The sequence below is a fragment of the Coregonus clupeaformis genome, chromosome 14, assembly GCF_020615455.1.
Source record: "Coregonus clupeaformis isolate EN_2021a chromosome 14, ASM2061545v1, whole genome shotgun sequence".
NCBI lineage: Eukaryota > Metazoa > Chordata > Actinopteri > Salmoniformes > Salmonidae > Coregonus > Coregonus clupeaformis.
Window position 1 is genome coordinate 35,353,479 of NC_059205.1, and position 20,601 is coordinate 35,374,079.

At 40.5% G+C, this 20,601-nt stretch overlaps 1 protein-coding gene across 1 annotated transcript; it reads left to right on the forward strand.

Annotated features, from left to right (window-relative positions):
* The first annotated feature begins 912 nt into the window (after positions 1 to 912).
* LOC121580971 (myosin-6) lies at positions 913 to 16,448 on the forward strand. The gene is made up of 38 exons (XM_041896219.2): positions 913 to 953; positions 1,276 to 1,488; positions 1,768 to 1,911; positions 3,787 to 3,943; positions 4,074 to 4,101; positions 4,999 to 5,104; positions 5,204 to 5,296; positions 5,437 to 5,500; positions 5,602 to 5,700; positions 5,800 to 5,903; positions 6,018 to 6,156; positions 6,264 to 6,382; positions 6,497 to 6,646; positions 6,777 to 6,947; positions 7,048 to 7,357; positions 7,497 to 7,567; positions 7,649 to 7,854; positions 7,944 to 8,067; positions 8,249 to 8,385; positions 8,498 to 8,753; positions 8,861 to 9,103; positions 9,184 to 9,360; positions 9,459 to 9,604; positions 9,689 to 9,779; positions 9,890 to 10,279; positions 10,387 to 10,513; positions 10,629 to 10,747; positions 10,850 to 11,046; positions 11,306 to 11,489; positions 11,581 to 11,746; positions 11,829 to 11,953; positions 12,048 to 12,356; positions 12,464 to 12,667; positions 12,778 to 13,074; positions 13,187 to 13,291; positions 13,389 to 13,484; positions 13,587 to 13,721; positions 16,331 to 16,448. Exons 2-38 carry the CDS (start codon positions 1,288 to 1,290, stop codon positions 16,349 to 16,351), a joined length of 5,811 nt encoding a protein of 1,936 aa, XP_041752153.2. The 5' UTR covers positions 913 to 953; positions 1,276 to 1,287; the 3' UTR covers positions 16,352 to 16,448.
* The last annotated feature ends 4,153 nt before the right edge of the window (positions 16,449 to 20,601 follow it).

A 20,601-nucleotide genomic window follows, 5' to 3' on the forward strand; every position in this document is an offset into this window, starting at 1 on the left:
ATGGGCCAAAATACCAGCAACAGTGTGTGAAAACCTTGTGAAGACTTACAGAAAACGTTTAACCTGTGTCATTGCCAACAAAGGGTATATAACAAAGTATTGAGAAACTTTTGTTATTGACCAAATACTTATTTTCCACCATAATTTGCAAATAAATTCCTAAAAAATCCTACAATGTGATTTTCTGGATTTTTTTTTCTCATTTTGTCTGTCATAGTTGACGTGTACCTATGATGAAAATTACAGGCCTCTCTCATCTTTTTAAGTGGGAGAACTTGCACAATTGGTGGCTGACTAAATACTTTTTTTCCCCACTGTACATTTTCTATTTTCAATTCAAGCTTTGAATTTCAGTTGAGATGGTATTGATCCCAACAATGCGAGCTAACCAGTTAGATTACAAGGGATTTTCTGTTGCAAGATTGTATAACATGAAAGACACTACATAATCTTCCATTTATGAGTGAATTTTGAGGTTGCTGACAGAATCCGTTGACTATTTAAAGATGGAGTTGACTTCCTCTCACTGCTTCAAGATATTTATGATTAACTACAACATTCCACGGAGCACCTAATATGGAGCCTTCAGGGACTCCGTCACTGATAAGACTACCTCTGCCCGGTGATTTCTGTATTGCTTTCCGCCACTCATTAACCCCCACCCCTCTTGTACCCCAACCAAACACTGACACAATAACATTCCTGGCCCCTGAGATGCATATCCATATTTGGCAGAGAGGCTTCATTTATAAAGAGGACACATGGTCTGGACCACAATAGGTCACCATACTACTGCAAGGTAAGACGTGATGCTGGAGCTATACTTTTCATTTTTAAATTGATGTATAAAGAAGGTGAGTGCTAGAAAGGGTAAATATGGTTTAAAATGTCTTTGTGTTTTTGTTTCCATAGGACCATTACCTCCATCAGTCTTCTATAAAGGGGTTGGTGCGGTAAGGATATTTTAACATCATATCAGGGTGTTATTGATTCTGTATTAACCTTTGTTTAATTTTTTATTTTAAATCATGTCATATTGTTTCAGAAATAATGCCTTAGAATCAATTGAATACGTGGAAATCAGAAATTAAATAGTCATTCAAAATTAACAAAAGGAATATAATTTTTTCTAAAACGTTTTATTAAATTTGATTCTGTTATATCAGTGATGCCTGATATAGTATGAAATAAATGGAAACATGCAACAAATAGCTCAACAATTTCTTTAAATAAAAATAAATAAACATGGAAGTTGATTTCCTCTCCATTCTCTAGACACAGTAAATCATGGGAGACGCTCATATGGCGGAGTTCGGGCCCGCAGCCCCTTACCTGAGGAAGTCGGACAGGGAGCGTCTGGAGGCCCAGACCCGTCCCTTCGACATGAAGAAGGAATGTTTTGTGCCTGACACCGAAGTGGAATTTGTCAAGGCTTCCATCACCAGCAGAGATGGTGACAAAGTCACCGCTGACACTGCGAACGGGAAGGTTAGTAAGCTGTGAGAGAGCTGCTCAACCAGGACACCTAGTGATGATAAGATTATATTTTAACAAAATATGACTTTATATGCAATATGACACCAATAATGCCAGAAACTACTGGATCTAAACACTTCTGTGCTACATTTACTGTAATTTTTTTGGGGGGGAAATGTAACTGTCTAATACTCCATTTTGATGTACTGTTGGTGAACTACTGTTTTAAAATGACTGACAAATAGTTCAACAGTACTTGCTTTTGTGACACTGATCATTTATTTTTTACAGACTGTGACTGTGAAGGAGTGTGACGTCCACCCTCAGAACCCGCCAAAGTTTGATAAAATTGAAGACATGGCGATGTTCACCTTCCTTCATGAGCCAGCTGTGCTGTTCAACCTCAAAGAGCGTTATGCAGCATGGATGATCTACGTGAGTTCACACATGCTGGATTTATTCTCAATTTCTTAACACTGTGGAATAAAACAAAGTAGATATTCTGACCTGAAGAGGTACTATCTCTAATAAATCAAAATCCAACTGAATAGCCTATCAGCCAAACACCCAACAAGCATTTTTTGGTATTTGGCATGTTTTTGGTATTCTTAATACTCATACAGTGCATTGGGAAAGTATTCAGACCCCTTCCCCTTTTCCGTATTTTGTTACATTACAGCCTTATTCTAAAATTGATTAAATAAATAAAAAATCTCATCAATCTACACAATACCCCAGAATGACAAAGCGAAAACAGATTTTTAGAAATTTTTGCAAACTTATACAAAAAACTGAAATACCTTATTTACATAAGTATCAGACCATTGGCTATGAGACTCAAAATTGAGCTCAGGTGCATCCTGTTTCCATTGATCATCCTTGAATTTTTTCTACAACTGGAATCGAGTCCACCTGTGGTAAATTCAATTGATTGGACATGATTTGGAAAGGCACACACCTGTCTAAATAAGGCATAAATGGTTAAATAAATAAAAAGTATATATAAGGTCCCAGGGTTGACAGTGCATGTCAGAGCAAAAACCAAGCCATGGGGTTGAAGATATTGTCCATAGAGCTCTGAGACAGGATTGTGTCGAGGCACACATCTGGGGAAGAAGTTCTTAAATGGAAGAATTTGGAACAACCAAGACTCTTCCTAGAGCTGGCCACCCGGCCAAACTGAGCAATCGGTGGAGAAGGGCCTTGGTCAGGGAGGTGACCAAGAACCCGATGGTCACTCTGACAGAGCTCCAGAGTTCTGTGGAGATGGGAGAACCGTCCAGAAGGACAACCATCTCTGCAGCACTTATGGTACAGTGGCCAGACGGAAGCCACTCCTCAGTAAAAGGCACATGACAGCCCGTTTGGAGTTTGCCAAAAGGCACCTAAAGGACTCTGAGACCATGAGAAACAAGATTCTCTGGTCTGATGAAACCAAGATTTAACTATTTGGCGTGAATGCCAAGCGTCACGTCTGAAGGAAACCTGGCACCATCCCTACGGTGAAGCATGGTGGTGGCAGCATCATGCTTTGGGGATGTTTTTCAGCGGCAGGGACTGGGAGACTAGTCAGGATCGAGGGAAAGATGAACAGAGCAAAGTACAGTGAGATCCTTGATGAAAACCTGCTCCAGAGCGCTTTGGACCTCAGACTGGGGCAAAGGTTCACCTTCAAACAGGACAATGACCCTAAGCACACAGCCAAGACAACACAGGAGTGGCTTCTGGACAAGTCTCTGAATGTCCTTGAGTGGCCCAGCCAGAGCCCAGACTTGGACCTGATCGAACATCTCTGGAGAGACCTGAAAATAGCTGTGCAGCGACGCTCCCCAACCAACCTGACAGAGCTTGAGAGGATCTGCAGAGAAGAATGGGAGAAACCAAATACAGGTGTGCCAAGCTTGTAGCATCATACCCAAGAAGACTTGAGGCTGTAATTGCTGCCAAAGGTGCTTCAACAAAGTACTGAGTAAAGCGTCTGAATACTTATGTAAATGTGATATTTCTAAAAACCTGTTTTTGCTGTGTCATTATGGGGTATTGTGTGTAGATTGAAGAGGAAAGAAAACAATTTTATCCATTTTAGAATAAGGCTGTAATGTAACAAAATGTGGAAAAAGTCAATGAGTCTGAATACTTTCCGAATGCACTGTATACCCAACCAATCTTAGATTCAACTGCACAACAATCTGGTTAGGCCAAGTAATCACAATAATAAATGTAGGCCTAATATCATACTCTGTATTTTATCATACTCTATGAAATATGAACTTTCAGTTTTTGTATTTTGACTCCTTCCTGTTTCTACAGACCTACTCCGGGCTGTTCTGTGTCACTGTCAACCCCTACAAGTGGCTGCCAGTGTATAACCAGGAGGTGGTCTCAGCCTACAGAGGCAAGAAGAGGAGTGAAGCTCCTCCTCACATCTTCTCTATCTCCGATAACGCTTATCAGTACATGCTGACAGGTAAACTCACTAAGATGACTAACAATATCTTATTCAACTTTTACCCAATAGATATTCAAACATTACGGTACTAATAGAGTAGTATATTCTAAGAAAAAAATATGTGACCATGTCCTTATATCTATTTCAGACAGGGAGAACCAATCCATTCTTATCACGTGAGTTTTCTCTCCTTTTCATCAAGCTGAATTTGTCTCCTCTTTTTAGGTCTTACATTGTCTGACAGTGACATCGAAGTGTTGCTACTGTATATAATCATAATGTGGCTGTACACTGTGATAAATGGATGGATTAATTGGAAAGTATTGCATTGACAAACCAATGAAATTTAAATATTTGTGTTATTTTAACTACCTCAATTTGGACTGTTGTGTTGATACATCTGATTAACAGTGGATAAAACATGCACTTTGAATTCAGTGACAGGCATCCTGTGATTCCTGATAAGAAGAAGGAACTTTTAAATAACATTGAAGCCTGGTTGGAGGCTGAGGGCAAATTAAGGTTGAACAGTCAGTACATGCCAGCATTGGTGAATGGAGGAAATATTAATGGTGATACGATGGGCCATGGCTGGTACGGTCTAACACAGCTTACCAATTGAAAAGGACTTGGCTGAGATCATTAAGATTGAGCATCTACGCTAAAATAAAAGCCCATAGGGCTAACATTGTGTTTGCATGGGACTTCTTGCTCTTGCTTGATGTTGGGCACCAGGAGAAAAGTGATATTATATCTTGAAAACTTGAATGTTGACATGCAACATTTTGTAGGATTGTATCAAAATTGGACTAATGAAGAATATACAAGAAAATGGTTTTCGTATGGCTGTTTTTTAGGGGATGGGGGACTAGTGAGCTAATTGTTGCCCTTAGGGTGTAGCTCAGTTGGTAGAGCGTGGCGCTTGCAACGCCAGGGTTGTGGCTTCGATTCCCACGGGGGACTAGTATGAAAAAAGTATGAAAATGTATGCATTCACTGCTGTAAATCGCTCTGGATAAGAGCATCTGCTAAATGACTTATTTTACTGTTGTATACTGTATTTGTATCCTCAGTGGAGAATCTGGTGCTGGGAAGACTGTCAACACCAAGAGAGTCATTCAATACTACGCCAGTATTGCAGCTGTAGGAGGAAAGAAGGATACAGCCTCTGAGAAAAAGGTTAGCTTGTTGAATAAACAGATAACATGTTCTCTAATGGCACCTTACCCTGTATTTTGACTGTTACTGTAATCAAAACACTGCAATGAATACTTCCAGGGGACTCTGGAGGATCAAATCATCCAGGCTAACCCAGCTCTGGAGGCATTTGGTAACGCCAAGACCATTAGAAATGACAACTCCTCAAGATTCGTACGTTTCTATCCACAGACCATTATGATCACACTACCATTGAAAACATACAACATATGATACAAGGCACATAATATATTCACTATATATGTTAATTGTATGCCAAAATGAATGATTGGTTCTCTTGAACTTTTCTTCAGGGCAAATTCATCCGAATTCATTTTGCTGCTAGTGGAAAGCTAGCCTCTGCAGACATTGAGACTTGTAAGGAATATTCAAATCAAATCATCTATCAACTATTCTCATATATACAATCATGTTAAACTGCTTCCTTCAATAAACTTTTCCGTCTTGCATTATTACAGATTTGTTAGAGAAGTCCCGTGTGACTTTCCAGCTCAAGGCTGAGAGAGACTATCACATTTTCTACCAGATTCTGTCCCAAAGGAAACCAGAGTTGCTTGGTAAATAAAGAATACTGCCATCCATGTACTAACTAAAACATACCCTTGCTCGGATCTCACTAGATTTGACAGAATCTGACATTTCTGTTTGCTTTTCAGAGATGTTGCTCATCACCAACAACCCCTATGACTACCAATTCATCTCCCAAGGAGAGACAACTGTAGCCTCCATCGATGATGGTGATGAGTTGTGTGCCACTGATGTGAGTAAAGATTGATGGTTGGTTCATCTGGTGCCATATCTGTTTTAAGTGTATTACCTTAATGTATTTATTGGTGCACTGGTAGCATACTATCTCTCTCTTTTTCTCATTTAGGAAGCGTTTGATGTCCTGGGCTTCACTCAGGAGGAGAAGAATGGCATTTACAAGCTGACTGGTGCCATCATGCACTATGGCAACATGAAGTTCAAGCTGAAGCAGCGTGAGGAGCAGGCAGAGGCTGATGGCACTGAGGGTGAGGGGGACTTAATTAAGCAAACAAACCTCAGTGTTGATGATACATCTTAAAGACAGTAAGTTAACTAATATTATAATGTATCGTTTCATTTTATTTCTCCTAAGATGCTGACAAAGTGTCATATCTGATGGGCCTGAACTGTTCTGACCTCATCAAGGGTCTCTGTCACCCAAGGGTCAAAGTAGGGAACGAGTGGGTCACCAAGGGGCAAACTGTCCAACAGGTGAGTCAGAAATGACTTATAACGAAGATCTGAAAACGCTAAGAACTCAGAGCTCAATGTTAATCAGGAAAGGTTCATAACCATAACAATAACGTTTTTTCTATTTAATTAAAGGTGAACTATTCCATTGGTGCACTGTCAAAGTCAGTGTATGAAAAGATGTTCCTCTGGATGGTGGTGAGAATCAACCAATCCTTGGACACCAAGCAGCCTCGCCAGTACTTCATTGGTGTATTGGACATTGCTGGGTTTGAGATCTTTGATGTGAGCTGAAGTGATATTCAATATGATACTTGATTTTTTTTTTTTTTTTTACCTCAATCTATTAGGAATACTTCCAAGTTGTAAAACGATTTGTTATATACAGTAACTTAAGTTCACCTCTCTGCTGCAGTACAACACCTTTGAACAGCTCTGCATCAACTTCACCAATGAAAAGCTGCAACAGTTTTTCAACCACCACATGTTTGTGCTGGAGCAAGAGGAGTACAAGAAAGAGGGAATTGAATGGGAGTTCATTGACTTTGGCATGGACTTGCAGGCTTGCATTGACCTTATTGAAAAGGTAAGAAGTAGTTATGTTTTTCAATAAGACAAGTGCACCTACACACATCTAAATGTTATCAGGGTATCAGTAACACTGCTCATATTTGTCTTCCCCTCAGCCAATGGGTATCATGTCCATCCTTGAAGAGGAGTGCATGTTCCCCAAGGCCAGCGATGCTACCTTTAAATCCAAGCTTTACGACAACCATCTTGGAAAATCCAACAACTTCCAGAAGCCCAGGCTTATGAAAGGGAAACCAGAGGCTCATTTCTCCCTGATTCACTATGCTGGTACTGTGGACTACAATATTTTCAACTGGCTGGTGAAGAACAAGGATCCACTGAATGAGACTGTGGTCGGACTGTTCCAGAAGTCTAACCTCAAATTGTTGACAGTGCTCTTCCAGAATTATGCTGGAACAGATGCTGGTATGCATATTTATAAAATATAAACCAGTTCTGAAAGCACCTAGATCAGTCCTTTACAATAGGCATTGTCCAGTCAAATACATCTAATAAGATAAAGTACATTTTTAAGACGTTATTTGAAATCCATTGTACTTCTCAGCTGATGATAGCAAGGCTAGTGGAAAGAAGAAGAAGGGATCATCCTTTCAGACTGTGTCTGCCTTGCACAGGGTGAGTATGAAAAACTAATCAAACTGTGGTGTCTATTTATTCAGATTTACAGTTACATGCATGGTTGTATTGCTTCTACAGGAAAACCTGAACAAGCTGATGACCAACTTGAGGTCTACTCACCCTCACTTTGTGCGCTGCATCATCCCCAATGAGACCAAGACTCCTGGGGCTATGGAGAATCCTCTGGTCATGCACCAGCTGCGCTGTAACGGTGTGCTGGAAGGCATCAGGATCTGCAGAAAAGGCTTTCCCAATAGGGTCCTGTATGGAGACTTCAAGCAGAGGTATACTATACATAGGTTCAACTGAATTGGGAAACAGATCTTCTTTTGTAATATGTATTATATTCAAGACTATGTAATGCTTCATATAGATACCGTATCCTGAATCCTGCTGCCATCCCTGAAGGACAGTTTATTGACAGCAAGAAAGGAGCTGAGAAATTACTTGGGTCTTTGGATATTGATCACACTCAATACAGATTTGGACACACTAAGGTAGAACTTTCATAAGGATTGTCATACACAATATACATATATTCTGATGAAGAAGAAAATATACATACATTTTCAAATGGAATATTTCCCAAAAGTGAAAGTGCCCAAATGTTAAACAATATGGGTTAATTCTGTATATAGGGAGATGATTTAGATATGCTCTACTTGAAATTTCTTTAAGGTGTTCTTCAAGGCTGGTCTACTTGGTCAGCTGGAGGAGATGAGAGATGACCGTTTGTCCCTCATTATCACTGGAATCCAGTCCAGAGCACGCGGTCTGCTGGCTAGAGCTGAATTCCAGAAGATTGTTGAACGAAGGTAAGCATAAACAGTCACAAATGACTTAGGATTCTTTTAAACTATATCTATATAAAATTCACATTGTAGTTCCATGCAATATCTGCTAAACTATATTTGTAATTGTTCACAGAGATGCATTACTTGTGATCCAATGGAATGTACGTGCCTTCATGGGGGTCAAGAATTGGCCCTGGATGAAGCTATTCTTTAAGATCAAGCCTCTGCTGAAATCCGCTGAGTCTGAGAAGGAGATGGCCAACATGAAGGAGGAGTTCTTGAAGCTAAAAGAGGCTTATGCAAAGTCTGAGGCTCGCAGGAAGGAACTAGAAGAGAAAATGGTCTCTCTTCTCCAAGAGAAAAATGACTTACAGCTTTCAGTTCAGGCGGTGAGTTAAAGATATCATCCCATAAATGAAGTAATATGCATCAGAATTGTGATCCTTGCAATAATACTTAGAAATTGTCATTAAGCTAATGAAACCTTTCAAAATAGGAGCAAGATAATCTTTGCGATGCTGAGGAAAGATGTGAACAACTGATCAAACACAAGATTCAGTTGGAAGCCAAATCCAAAGAGCTGACAGAGAGACTGGAGGATGAAGAGGAGATGAATGCAGAACTGACCGCTAAGAAGAGGAAACTGGAGGACGAGTGCTCTGAGATAAAGAAGGACATTGATGATCTGGAGCTCACTCTGGCTAAAGTGGAGAAGGAGAAGCATGCCACTGAGAACAAGGTCACTTTCACCTCTATGTTCATAAAACAAATAAAAACTGTGGTTATGTTGTTTGTTCAAACTTCACTTCCTATTCACAGGTGAAGAACCTGACTGAGGAAATGGCAGCTCTGGATGAAATCATTGCTAAGCTGACCAAGGAGAAGAAGGCTCTCCAGGAGGCTCATCAGCAAACGCTGGACGACCTGCAGAGTGAGGAGGACAAAGTCAACACTCTAACCAAGGCAAAGGCTAAGCTGGAGCAACAAGTTGATGACGTGAGTACTTGATGTTGTTTTGTTAGCGATAAAGGATAGAAATACAGCAGAAATCGAATTGATAAAACAGTAGTGTGTTTTGTGATGATGTTCCCCAGCTTGAAGGTTCTCTGGAGCAAGAGAAGAAGGTCCGAATGGATCTTGAAAGAGCCAAGAGGAAGCTTGAGGGAGACTTGAAGTTGACCCAGGAAAGCCTAATGGACCTGGAGAATGATAAACAGCAACTAGAGGAGCGTCTTAAGAAGTATGTTAAACTTTATTTTCCAGTTTATATCATTCATGCCTTTATTTGTTAATTTGCCAACAAAAAAATGCCTTTCGGCCACAGGAAAGACTTTGAGGTCAGCCAGCTGAACAGTAAAATAGAAGATGAACAAGCAGCTAACATTCAGCTTCAGAAGAAACTGAAGGAGCTTCAGGTAATTGATCATGTGTAATTGAATGTGTAACCATGATAATGAATGAAAATACACATTATTTTGACTTAAGTCACCTCCAAATAATCTTTCAATCTTTTCCCCCTCGCTAGGCACGAATTGAGGAGCTGGAGGAAGAGCTTGAGGCAGAAAGAGCTGCCCGAGCCAAGGTGGAGAAGCAAAGAGCAGACTTGGCCAGAGAGCTGGAGGACATCAGTGAGAGGCTGGAGGAGGCTGGTGGAGCCACATCTGTCCAGATTGAGATGAACAAGAAGAGGGAGAATGAGTTCCTGAAGCTCCGCAGAGACCTTGAAGAGGCCACTCTGCAGCACGAGGCTACAGCTGCCACACTCAGGAAGAAACAAGCTGACAGTGTCGCTGACCTTGGGGAACAAATAGACAACTTGCAGAGAGTGAAGCAGAAACTGGAGAAGGAAAAGAGCGAGCTCAGGCTTGAACTTGATGATGTGGTCTCCAACATGGAACATATTGTGAAGTCCAAGGTATGGCCCCATTTCATTATCTGGTCTTTTTGTTTCTCATCAGATGTGATGCATGATGGATTATTTAAAAACTCACATTTGTCTTGATATCATGCACTTCATTTCAGACCAATTTAGAGAAGGCATGCAGGACCTTGGAAGATCAGATGAGTGAATATCGGGCAAAGTATGAGGAGGGCATGCGCAGTATCAATGACTTCAGCATGTGTAAAGCTAGGCTGCAGACAGAGAATGGTACGTTTCTTTTCTCTTATGACAAATGATCATCAATATTAGAAAACAATGCCTTCCTCCACACTGATCAAGGCGGTGAAATTGTTCTTAACAGTTTCGTAATTTACTTCACTAGGTGAGCTTTCCAGGCAGCTTGAGGAGAAGGATTCCCTTGTATCTCAGTTAAGTAGAGGGAAGCTGTCCTACACTCAGCAGATTGAGGACCTCAAAAGACAACTGGAGGAGGAGACAAAGGTGAGAGATAAATATGTTAATCCGAAGATATTTAAAATACTGTAATCTATCACTTCATCCTTAGCTATTGATACGAAATGTGTGAAAATATTTGTCTCCCAGGCAAAGAATGCACTAGCCCATGCAGTGCAGTCTGCTCGACATGATGGTGACCTGCTTAGAGAGCAGTATGAGGAGGAGCAGGAGGCCAAGGCTGAGCTGCAGCGTGGCATGTCCAAGGCTAACTCTGAGGTGGCTCAGTGGAGAACTAAGTATGAGACTGATGCCATTCAGAAGACTGAGGAGCTGGAGGAAGCCAAGTAAGAAATCATGACAGAAATTTATTAACTCTTCTACTAAAATGTTCTCCAAAGAAAGACACTGTTTCTCTTCTAGCAGATAGGCTTTTTGTTTGTGTTATGTTTCTTCTAAAATGTAAGACGAACAAAAAGTTTGTCTGATAGCTGACCACGCAGCTATTAGTAGGGAGGTAAAGTATCCAAGGTTCATTTACCTATGAAGCAAAACAAATTTCACTGCAGGCACTAAATGTCTCCTGTTTCTGATTCTTTAATCCAGGAAGAAACTGGCTCAGCGCCTGCAGGATGCTGAAGAAGCTGTGGAGGCAGTGAACGCCAAGTGTTCCTCCCTGGAAAAGACCAAACACAGACTGCAGAATGAGATTGAAGATCTCATGGTGGATGTGGAGAGGTCTAATGCCGCTGCTGCCGCTCTGGACAAGAAACAAAGAAACTTTGACAAAGTAAACATTTTAAGCCATAGATAAATATGCAAAATTATAGGTTCATGATCCTTTCTTTCAAAGGACATTTTTGTTTGATTGTTTCCAACAGGTTCTGTCTGAGTGGAAGCAGAAGTATGAGGAGTCTCAGTGTGAGCTAGAGAGCTCCCAGAAAGAGGCCAGGTCTCTGAGCACTGAACTCTTCAAGCTGAAGAACTCTTATGAGGAATCTTTGGATCAGCTTGAGACAATGAAGAGGGAGAACAAGAACCTCCAAGGTAAGCTCAGTACAGGCATGTATATATTTAATTAATGTCAACAAAGCAATCTAAATGCCACTGTATGGCCTTAACCTCACAGAGGAGATTTCCGACCTTACTGAGCAACTTGGTGAAGGAGGAAAGAGCATCCACGAGCTGGAGAAAATCAGGAAACAGCTGGAACAGGAGAAAAGTGAGATCCAATCTGCTCTGGAGGAAGCTGAGGTAGGTTCCCTCTGTCCAGAATCAAGTCATAATATATTGTACATACTTATACTGTACACCTTTATAATAAACCTGGACCATTATGATCCAACAGGCTTCTCTGGAGCATGAGGAGGGTAAGATTCTGAGAGCCCAGCTTGAGTTTAATCAGGTAAAGGCTGATATTGAGCGCAAGCTAACTGAGAAGGACGAGGAGATGGAGCAGTCCAAAAGGAATTTGCAGAGGGCCATTGATACCCTGCAGAGCTCTCTTGAGGCAGAGTGCCGGAGCAGGACTGAGGCCCTCAGGCTGAAAAAGAAGATGGAGGGAGACCTCAATGAGATGGAAATCCAGCTCAGTCAATCCAACAGGCAGGCATCAGAGGCCCAGAAACAGCTTAAGAGTGTTCATGCTCATCTGAAGGTAAATTATTTTAGGTCTATATCTGGATCGGAGTGTCGGCTAAATGACTCAAATGTAAATGTAAATTTAATAACCAACTGACAATTCATTATACAAATGTCTTCTAGGATGCCCAACTCCAGTTAGATGACTCTCTTCGTTCCAATGATGATCTGAAGGAGAACATTGCCATTGTAGAGAGACGCAACAATCTGATGCAGGCAGAGTTGGAGGAGCTAAGAAGCTGTCTTGAACAGACTGAGAGAGGCCGCAAGCTGGCTGAGCAAGAGCTGCTGGACATCAGTGAGAGGGTGCAGCTGCTGCACTCACAGGTGTGAAAATGATTATTTAGGGTGCTTATTAGTAGTATGATACTGATGTATTGTACATATCCTCTGGACTGTCCCGCTGTTTAACAGTGGAAACATATTTTCATCTGTAGAACACCAGCCTGCTGAACCAAAAGAAGAAGCTGGAGGGCGACACAAACCAGCTTCAGACTGAGGTGGAGGAGGCAGTCCAGGAGTGCAGAAATGCTGAAGAAAAGGCCAAGAAGGCCATTACTGATGCTGCCATGATGGCAGAGGAGTTGAAGAAGGAGCAGGACACCAGTTCTCACCTGGAGCGAATGAAGAAGAACATGGAGCAGACCATCAAGGACCTGCAGCACCGCCTGGATGAGGCAGAACAAATCGCCATGAAGGGGGGCAAGAAGCAGGTTCAGAAGCTGGAGAACAGGGTGAGTGTATCTTTTTTACAGTAGATGTACATGCTGTGCATTAGAGCCATATGCAAAACAGCAATAATGGACCCTGTTACATAGCCTAGATGTTATTTTTATGTCATGACAGGTGAGGGAGCTGGAGAATGAGGTCGAGGCTGAGCAGAAGAAGAGTGCTGATGCAATCAAAGGAATTCGTAAATATGAGAGGCGTATTAAGGAACTCACCTACCAGGTGATCTTTTATTTATATTGTTGTTACCATGACAGGCATGCATAGTTTGTGCTTTTAAGCAACTGACTGCCATTTGCTATGGGTTCTGTCTTTACAGACTGATGAGGACCGCAAGAATATGGCCCGCCTCCAAGACCTTGTCGATAAGCTGCAGCTGAAGGTGAAAGCCTACAAAAGAGCTGCCGAGGAAGCTGTAAGTGTGGAATTACTTATAACATTGGGGACCTTTCGCTTGCTTGAGTGTATTGGTCTCTGCTTTTGCTGTAATTATGCTTGTTGTGTTTCTGTGTCACAGGAGGAGCAGGCCAACAACCATCTGGGAAAATTCCGCAAAATACAGCATGAGCTGGACGAGGCTGAGGAAAGGGCCGACATCGCTGAGTCTCAAGTCAACAAGCTGCGTGTCAAGAGCCGTGATGTTGGTTCCAAGGTTAGTGAGGCTAAATTCATTTTCAGATTATTTAATATTATAATTTGTTTATTCTAATAACTGGTGTACAGTTGAAGTCGGAAGTTCACATACACTTAGGTTGGAGTCATTAAAACTTGTTTTTCAACCACTCCACAAATTTCTTTTGAACAAACTATAGTTTTGGCAAGTCGGTTAGGACATCTACTTTGTGCATGACACAAGTAATTGTTCCAACAATTGTTAACAGACAGATTATTTCACTGATAATTCACTGTATCACAACTCCAGTGGGTCAGAAGTTTACATACACTAAGTTGACTGTGCCTTTAAACAGCTTGGAAAATTCCAGAAAATGATGTCATGGCTTTAGAAGCTTCTGATAGGCTAATTGACATCATTTGAGACAATTGGAGGTGTACCTGTGGATGTATTTCAAGGCCTACCTTCAAACTCAGTACATCTTTGCTTGACATCATGGGAAAATCAAAAGAAATCAGCCAAGACCCCAGATTAAAAATTGTAGACCTCCACAAGTCTGGTTCATCCTTGGGAGTATTTTCCAAACGCCTGAAGGTAACACGTTCATCTGTACAAACAATAGTACGCAAGTATAAACACCATGTGACTACGCAGCCGTCATACCGCTCAGGAAGGAGACGCGTTCTGTCTCCTAGAGATGAACGTACTTTGGTGCGAAAAGTTCAAATCAATCCCAGAACAACAGCAAAGGACCTTGTGAAGATGCTGGAGGAAACAGGTACAAAAGTATCTATATCCACAGTAAAACGAGTCCTATATCGACATAACCTGAAAGGCCGCTCAGCAAGGAAGAAGCCACTGCTCCAAAACCGCCATAAAAAAGCCAGACTATGTTTTGCAACTGCACATGGGGACAAAGATCGTACTTTTTGGAGAAATGTCCTCTGGTCTGATGAAACAAAAATAGAACTGTTTGGCCATAATGAACATCGTTATGTTTGGAGGAAAAAGGGGGATTGCTTGCAAGCCGAAGAACACCATCCCAACCGTGAAGCACGGGGGTGGCAGCATCATGCTGTGTGGGTGCTTTGCTGCAGGAGGGACTGTTGCACTTCACAAAATAGATGGCATCATGAGGAAGGAGAATGATGTGGATAGATTGAAGCAACATCTCAAGACATCAGTCAGGAAGTTAAAGCTTGGTCGTAAATGGGTCTTCCAAATGGACAATGACCCCAAGCATACTTCCAAAGTTGTGGCAAAATGGCTTAAGGACAACAAAGTCAAGATATTTGAGTGGCCATCACAAAACCCTGACCTCAATCTTATAGAAAATTTGTGGGCAGAACTGAAAAAGCGTGTGTGAGCAAGGAGGCCTACAAACCTGACTCAGTTACACCAGCTCTGTCAGGAGGAATGGGCCAAAATTCACCCAACTTATTGTGGGAAGCTTGTGGAAGTCTACCCGAAATGTTTGACCCAAGTTAAACAATTTAAAGGCAATGCTACCAAATACTAATTGAGTGTATGTAAACTTCTGACCCACTGGGAATGTGATGAAAGAAATAAAAGCTGAAAGAAATAATTCTCTCTACTATTATTCTGACAATTCACATTCTTAAAATAAAGTGGTGATCCTAACTGACCTAAAACAGGGAATTTTTACTGGGATTAAATGTCAGGAATTGTGAAAAACTGAGTTTAAATGTATTTGGCTAAGGTGTATGTAAACATCCGACTTCAACTGTACATAATATAATTATGTTAAAACTGGCATTGTTTTAATTCTAGTATTTCAATATCATAAGCAAAAGTGGAAAATATTTATTTTTGTGAGTGACTATGTAAGCAGATGTAAACATTCATATTGAAACAGTCTTAAAACCTGCATCCAAATATATTTAATTTTTTTAAGTATAAAATTATAACAGAATTATCATAGTGCATCAGACTTTGTCAAGATAAAGCCTGTATTTGTCATATAGTATTTGTATTCTGTATTTGTAATGCTTGTTTGTAATAAGATTTTTAAGGGGAATTGGTGGTCAGTTGGTTAGTCAAAGTAATTCCAAATTACACTGTTATGAGAGTTAGGTCTTGATAAGTCTACACCATTAGATTGTGTTACATAAATATGTAGCCTAGGTGATTGGATTAAGGAGGTAATGAGGATGTAGCTGAAGGCTCATCAACTGTTACACTTATGCGAAGTGGAAAAATAAAATATCAGAGTTATTTATCGGTGTATTAAATGACAAATCCAGGGCTTTATATTGAATAATCCACAACTTCAAATTTAGGACACATTTTCATCACTTGAAATTCAGTTGAACCTGCAATGTTGTATTATCATGGTTGCTAAATTAATCCACAGAATAGTTTTGGGCCCTGTAAAAACCCATTATTACTACTACTAGGTACACTCCCTTCACAAGTAGATGCTTTTCAGTTTTCAGAAAGAGGAAGTGTTTGTTCATAGGCAGTAGTTTGTAAACAAAGACAATGTTATATTGCTATGGCAGGTTTGATTGAATACAGTCTTAAGTCTATAGGCTACATTTCCACTGTATCTACGTAAAGCTTGACCAGTGCTTACCAATATCTTCTCTCTCTGTCTCTCTCTATTCCCTAATTCTTTACCATCACAGAAAGGTCACGATGAAGAGTGAAGCTCTCAGATGGACCTCAGATGGACAACCTTCTGCTGTGGTGAAGTCTATCCAAAGCCCTAAAGTAACTGTAGATTAAAGTAAAATTGCAATCAGATTCACATCTACTGACTGTGTCTTTATTCATTGTATGGGAGTGATACTTCCACTCCTTTCAAATAATTGTATTGTTGTTGTCATTAATTGTCATCGAAGCTAGGTAATCTGATTATCAGCATATATTGATCTGTCATCATATTGATCTTCACTTGGTTAAATGTAGAACATTTTAACAAGGAGACTACCAATATCAACAGTTTACAAAAAACTCTCATCAATGTACAGTGCATTCGGAAAGTATTCAGACCCCTTTACTTTTTTCCACATTTTGTTACGTTACAGCCTTATTCTAAAATGGATTCAATTGGTTTTTTCCCTTCATCAATCTATCGCTTTGTCATTATGGGGTATTGTGTGTAGATTGATATTGAAAAAACCCAATTTACTCCATTTTTGAATAAGGCTGTATCGTAACAAAATGTGGAAAAAAGTCAAGGGGTCTGAATACTGTATCTACTCTTCCGAATGCACTGTATCTACTCTTCTGTTACCTTACCTGCTACTGTCTGCAGGAGCACGGTCCTGGAGCTGTTTCTCATCCCTTACACTGGCTAACTCACCCTCCTGTGGTGTTAGATGGCATAGCACTCACTCTCCACCTGACCTCACTGCAGTAGATAGAGAAAGAGAATTTAAGAATAAATACGTTTGTAAGGTAATGTTGATCGGTTACATTTTTCCAAGTATAAATGTAAAGCATATTCTGCGTGTCACATTTACGACAGCAGAACTCTGCCTGATGCCAACATAACATGGAAATATACACCATCCCCAAGACAGACAATGCATGGTCCTTTATGGTATTGTTCAAGGGTGCCAATGAAATAATAATAGGACCCCTCTGTGTTAAAGACCCAAGGCCAATGGAGTCGGGTTGCAGCAACTGATGATAAGACTTTTTAGTGTATGGCTAACAAATAACTGATCAGATGAGGGAAATAGACAGCTGGGAATGGGTTGGCTTAAAGTGTCATTGAGTAGCCAGGAATGGAATGTTCATCCCCTCAACAGAGCTCAGTAAAGGACCTTTGTTGGTGCAAAGGCTGAATGTTTAAATGTAGAATAACTTGAATAACATAGGGTTACAGGAGTTAACGAGTTCATAAAAAATAGTAAACAGCTTTAGAGATCAAACTGTAGCTAGTAAACCTAACACCTGTTTTATGAGCACGGCGCCCCCATCATTCATATGTTCCTAAACATATGTGACTTGCTGCACTGTGGCTGAATACAAGTGCCCTAAAATGCTCATATTAGCAGGACGATGGCCATGCCACAGCCACAAATACATACAGAATAGCAAAGAATGGCCTAACCACTGCTGAAACAAACATACAGCTTATTACTTACCACATAGCTAGCTGGATCTGGTTTCTTAGGTTTCAGGATCTATCATGCGGCAGCAAAGTTGAATCTGCAGGTCAAAAATATATAGTTATTGCTTTATGATAATCATTTAATTTATGATCACAAGCAGATTCTCTAGAGGCGGTCCCTTAACACAATTTCTTCCAGTAACTAGCTAGCTAGCTATCAAAGATGTAGCCCAGACACTGCAGTCTCACTAGCTGACGAAACTCAACTCCACGAGACCTCCGACTTCACATAAAATGAAGTTTTTTATAAAACACTACGGATTTCAGCACCCAAATAATAGCCCAAATTTAAAAAACACATGACATTGTCCTTTTTACATTTTACTTCACCCAGTTGGACTAGCTAGCCTCAATAACTAGCTACTACAGCAGTTTTATTATGTTTTAAGCTTGTTCCGCCCAAAGGAGACTACATCGCAAACTTGCTCAAGTAGCTAACTAACTTATATTTTTAAAAATCTGAATCAGGGGTCTTTTCACTCTCAATATTACAATTGTTCATAGAGAAACAACGAAAGTGGATGTTCTGAGTCCATGTTAATGCTTAAATCACATCAGAAGACAATTTTTTTAAGTTCTGGAAAAAAACATACACATTTTGATTTTAAGTGTAATTCCGCCTTAATTGTGCATCTGTTGTCTATCAACAATGACAAGCCAACTGGGTCTGACAACTTGGATGGAAAATTACTGAGTATGATAGCGGACGATATTGCCACTCATATTTGCCATCTCTTCAATCTAAGCTTACAAAAAGCCTGGAAGGAAGCAAAAGTCATTCCGCTACCCAAGAATAGTAAAGCACCCTTTACTGGCTCAAATAGCCGACCAATCAGCCTGTTACCAACCCTTAGTAAACCTTTGGAAAAAATTGTGTTTGACCAGATACAATGCTATTTTACAGTAAATAAATTAACAACAGACTTTCAGCACGCTTATAGGGAAGGGCATTCAACAAGCACGGCACTAACACAAATGACTGATGATTGACTGATAGAAATTGATCATCAAAAGATTGTGGGAGCTGTTTTGTTAGACTTCAGTGCCGCTTTTGACATTATTGATCATAGTCAGCTGCTGGAAAAACGTATATGTTATGGCTTCACACCCCATGCTATACTGTGGATTGAGAGTTACCTGTCTATCAGAACACAGAGGGTGTTCTTTAATGGTAGCCTCACCAACATAATACAGGTAGACTCAGGCATTCCCCAGGGCAGCTGTCTAGGCCCCTTACCTTTTTCAATCTTTACCTGCCACTGGCTCTGAGTAAAGCCTGCGTGTCTATGTATGCGGAGGACTCAACACTATACACATCAGCTACTACAGTGAGTGAAATCACTGCAACACTTAAAAAAGAGCTTCAGTCAGTTTCAGAATGGGTGTCAAGAAATAAGTTCGTTCTAAATATTTCAAAAACTAAATGCATTGTATTTGGGAAAAATCATTCACTAAACCCTAAACCTCAACTAAATCTTGTAATGAATAATGTGGAAATTGAGCAAGTTGAGGAGACTAAACTGCTTGGAGTAACCCTAGATTGTAAACTGTTATGGTCAAAACATATTGATGCAACAGTAGCCAAGATGGGGAGAGGTCTGTCCATAATAAAACACTGCTCTGCCTTCTTAACAACAATATCAACAAGGCAGGTCCTACAGGCCCTAGTTTTGTCACACCTGGACTACTGCCCAGTCGTGTGGTCAGGTGCCAGAAAGAGGGACTTGGGAAAATTACAACTGGCCCAGAACAGGGCAGCATGGCTGGCCCTTAAATGTATACAGTGGGGGAAAAAAGTATTTAGTCAGCCACCAATTGTGCAAGTTCTCCCACTTAAAAAGATGAGAGAGGCCTGTAATTTTCATCATAGGTACACGTCAACTATGACAGACAAATTGAGATTTTTTTCCACAGAAAATCACATTGTAGGATTTTTTATGAATTTATTTGCAAATTATGGTGGAAAATAAGTATTTGGTCACCTACAAACAAGCAAGATTTCTGGCTGTCACAGACCTGTAACTTCTTCTTTAAGAGGCTCCTCTGTCCTCCACTCGTTACCTGTATTAATGGCACCTGTTTGAACTTGTTATCAGTATAAAAGACACCTGTCCACAACCTCAAACAGTCACACTCCAAACTCCGCTATGGCCAAGACCAAAGAGCTGTCAAAGGACACCAGAAACAAAATTGTAGACCTGCACCAGGCTGGGAAGACTGGATCTGCAATAGGTAAGCAGCTTGGTTTGAAGAAATCAACTGTGGGAGAAATTATTAGGAAATGGAAGACATACAGTGGGGAAAAAAAGTATTTAGTCAGCCAACAATTGTGCAAGTTCTCCCACTTAAAAAGATGAGAGAGGCCTGTAATTTTCATCATAGGTACACGTCAACTATGACAGACAAATTGAGGAAAAAAAATCCAGAAAATCACATTGTAGGATTTTTTATGAATTTATTTGCAAATTATGGTGGAAAATAAGTATTTGGTCACCTACAAACAAGCAAGATTTCTGGCTCTCACAGACCTGTAACTTCTTCTTTAAGAGGCTCCTCTGTTCTCCTCTCGTTACCTGTATTAATGGCACCTGTTTGAACTTGTTATCAGTATAAAAGACACCTGTCCACAACCTCAAACAGTCACACTCCAAACTCCACTATGGCCAAGACCAAAGAGCTGTCAAAGGACACCAGAAACAAAATTGTAGACCTGCACCAGGCTGGGAAGACTGAATCTGCAATAGATAAGCAGCTTGGTTTGAAGAAATCAACTGT

Bases quoted from the DNA above. Each gene is read 5' to 3' on its own strand.
- LOC121580971 (XM_041896219.2), top strand. From the start codon at position 1,288: ATGGGAGACGCTCATATGGCGGAGTTCGGGCCCGCAGCCCCTTACCTG. The intron at 3,944-4,073 runs GTAAACTCACTA...TATCTATTTCAG, and splicing joins TTATCAGTACATGCTGACAG to ACAGGGAGAACCAATCCATT. The intron at 12,357-12,463 runs GTAAATTATTTT...AATGTCTTCTAG, and splicing joins GTGTTCATGCTCATCTGAAG to GATGCCCAACTCCAGTTAGA.